The 1583-nt window shown below is 43.7% G+C and overlaps 1 protein-coding gene across 1 annotated transcript in view; it reads left to right on the top strand.

Annotated features, from left to right (window-relative positions):
* The first annotated feature begins 191 nt into the window (after positions 1-191).
* LOC106812282 (TBC1 domain family member 10A-like) overlaps positions 192-1583 on the top strand; it is a 10068-nt gene continuing 8676 nt past the window's right edge. Inside the window, exon 1 of the mRNA XM_014816115.1 lies at positions 192-301. Within this exon, the coding sequence (XP_014671601.1) occupies positions 217-301 (85 nt within the window). The 5' untranslated portion in view covers positions 192-216. The remainder of the gene's footprint in view (positions 302-1583) is intronic.

The raw sequence follows: 1583 nt of genomic DNA, 5'->3' as shown, positions 1-1583 counted from the left end.
GTATACTAGCTGCTATATACTAGCTATACACTAGCTATATACTATAGTTGTTAACAAGTCATGTATGTCGATGTTTGCAGAAGAAGCACAGGATAGAGCCGATTCTGTATACTAGCTGCTATATACTAGCTATACACTAGCTATATACTATAGTTGTTAACAAGTCATGTATGTCGATGTTTGCAGAAGAAGCACAGGATAGAGCCGATTCTCGTCATGACAGAGTGGTTTATGTGCATATACAGTCGCACTCTACCCTGGGCGTCCGTACTGCGCGTCTGGGACATGTTCTTCTGTGAAGGTAGGTGCGGGCGTGACGGTTGGACGGACGGACGATGTCTGATCGACGATTCCCTGATCGTCGGCGCGGAAACGGACAAGCGTCGTGCGCCGGTTTTACGATTTCAGAGAAATGTTTGGCGATGCTCAAACTCGTAGTAGCGGTGTCGCTTGCGCTGTTTTAAACTCCTACCAAGTTTTAAAACCGAATTCGGTATACTTTGTTGGCTGTGTATTTATTGAAGCATTGGGTAAGGGTGAGTGGCTCCCTCTCTTGGTTCACATTGCCAGCTAGAAATTTGATCCATATCTGCCAGTGTGTACAGTTGCATCAACGGTGAACATACGCCATGTAGACCCTGTCAGAAAATGTTTAACTACCATAGCCGCACAGCTTCTACCGGACACTGGACATGTGGCTACACCGTCGAGAATGACTGCATTAGTGGTGCACCGGAACTTGGATCCGGCCGGAACTATCCGGCCGGAACTATCCGGCCGGATCCCCAATTTTTCAAAGTTCCGGTTCCGGCCGGAACCCTTCAGGAACAGTCGGCCGGAACCGGGAACTTTTTCCTAATTTCATTTCTGCTACAAGCGTCATCAAGATCTAAAGACCAGTCACTGAATGTAGTTGAGCGTCAATAGAGTCAATTTGCTGACAATATAGTTAGTGTTAACAACTTCACACTATTCTGCCCAGAAAACGTTTGCCACTTGAACATCGGCTAACTAACTGAACTGAACCTAACTGATGTTAGGTGATTCACGAGATTTTCTTAAAAAAAATAATACTTTTAGAGCCACAGGAATGGCATCTGTTTGTTAGTTGAAAAGAAACGACTAAAACCAGGGATACTGCAACATGCAGGGTTTGCCACACAATTCGCTCGCGAATAAGATGCCAGAATTATTCACTGTAAGCAGATGATTTATACACCTAACAACTATCCTGTAATTAGAACTTTGTAGCATTGAGAACAATGAGAACAATGTTGAATGTGAACATGTAGATTCTACATGTTTACATTCTACATTGTTCTCATTGATTGTAGACAATGAGAACATGTATATAATGAGAACATGAGAACATGTGACATAGTGAGTACATGAGACATAATGAGAACATGTAGAACAATGAGCATTGTCCTACTCGCCTGAGTGATGTGCCTGCTAATAATATTGCGTTTAGGCCGGGTGAGTTTGCGCAATTAAAACTGTCAAGTATATTCCCAGCTTAGCAGGGTAGTTTCGGCCGGAACTTTTTTCAAGTTCTGGCTGGTTCTGGTTCCGGCCGGAACTTT

Source organism: Priapulus caudatus, unplaced genomic scaffold (genome assembly GCF_000485595.1).
Source record: "Priapulus caudatus unplaced genomic scaffold, Priapulus_caudatus-5.0.1 Scaffold630, whole genome shotgun sequence".
NCBI lineage: Eukaryota > Metazoa > Priapulida > Priapulimorpha > Priapulimorphida > Priapulidae > Priapulus > Priapulus caudatus.
This window is presented reverse-complemented; position numbering and strand designations above follow the sequence as displayed.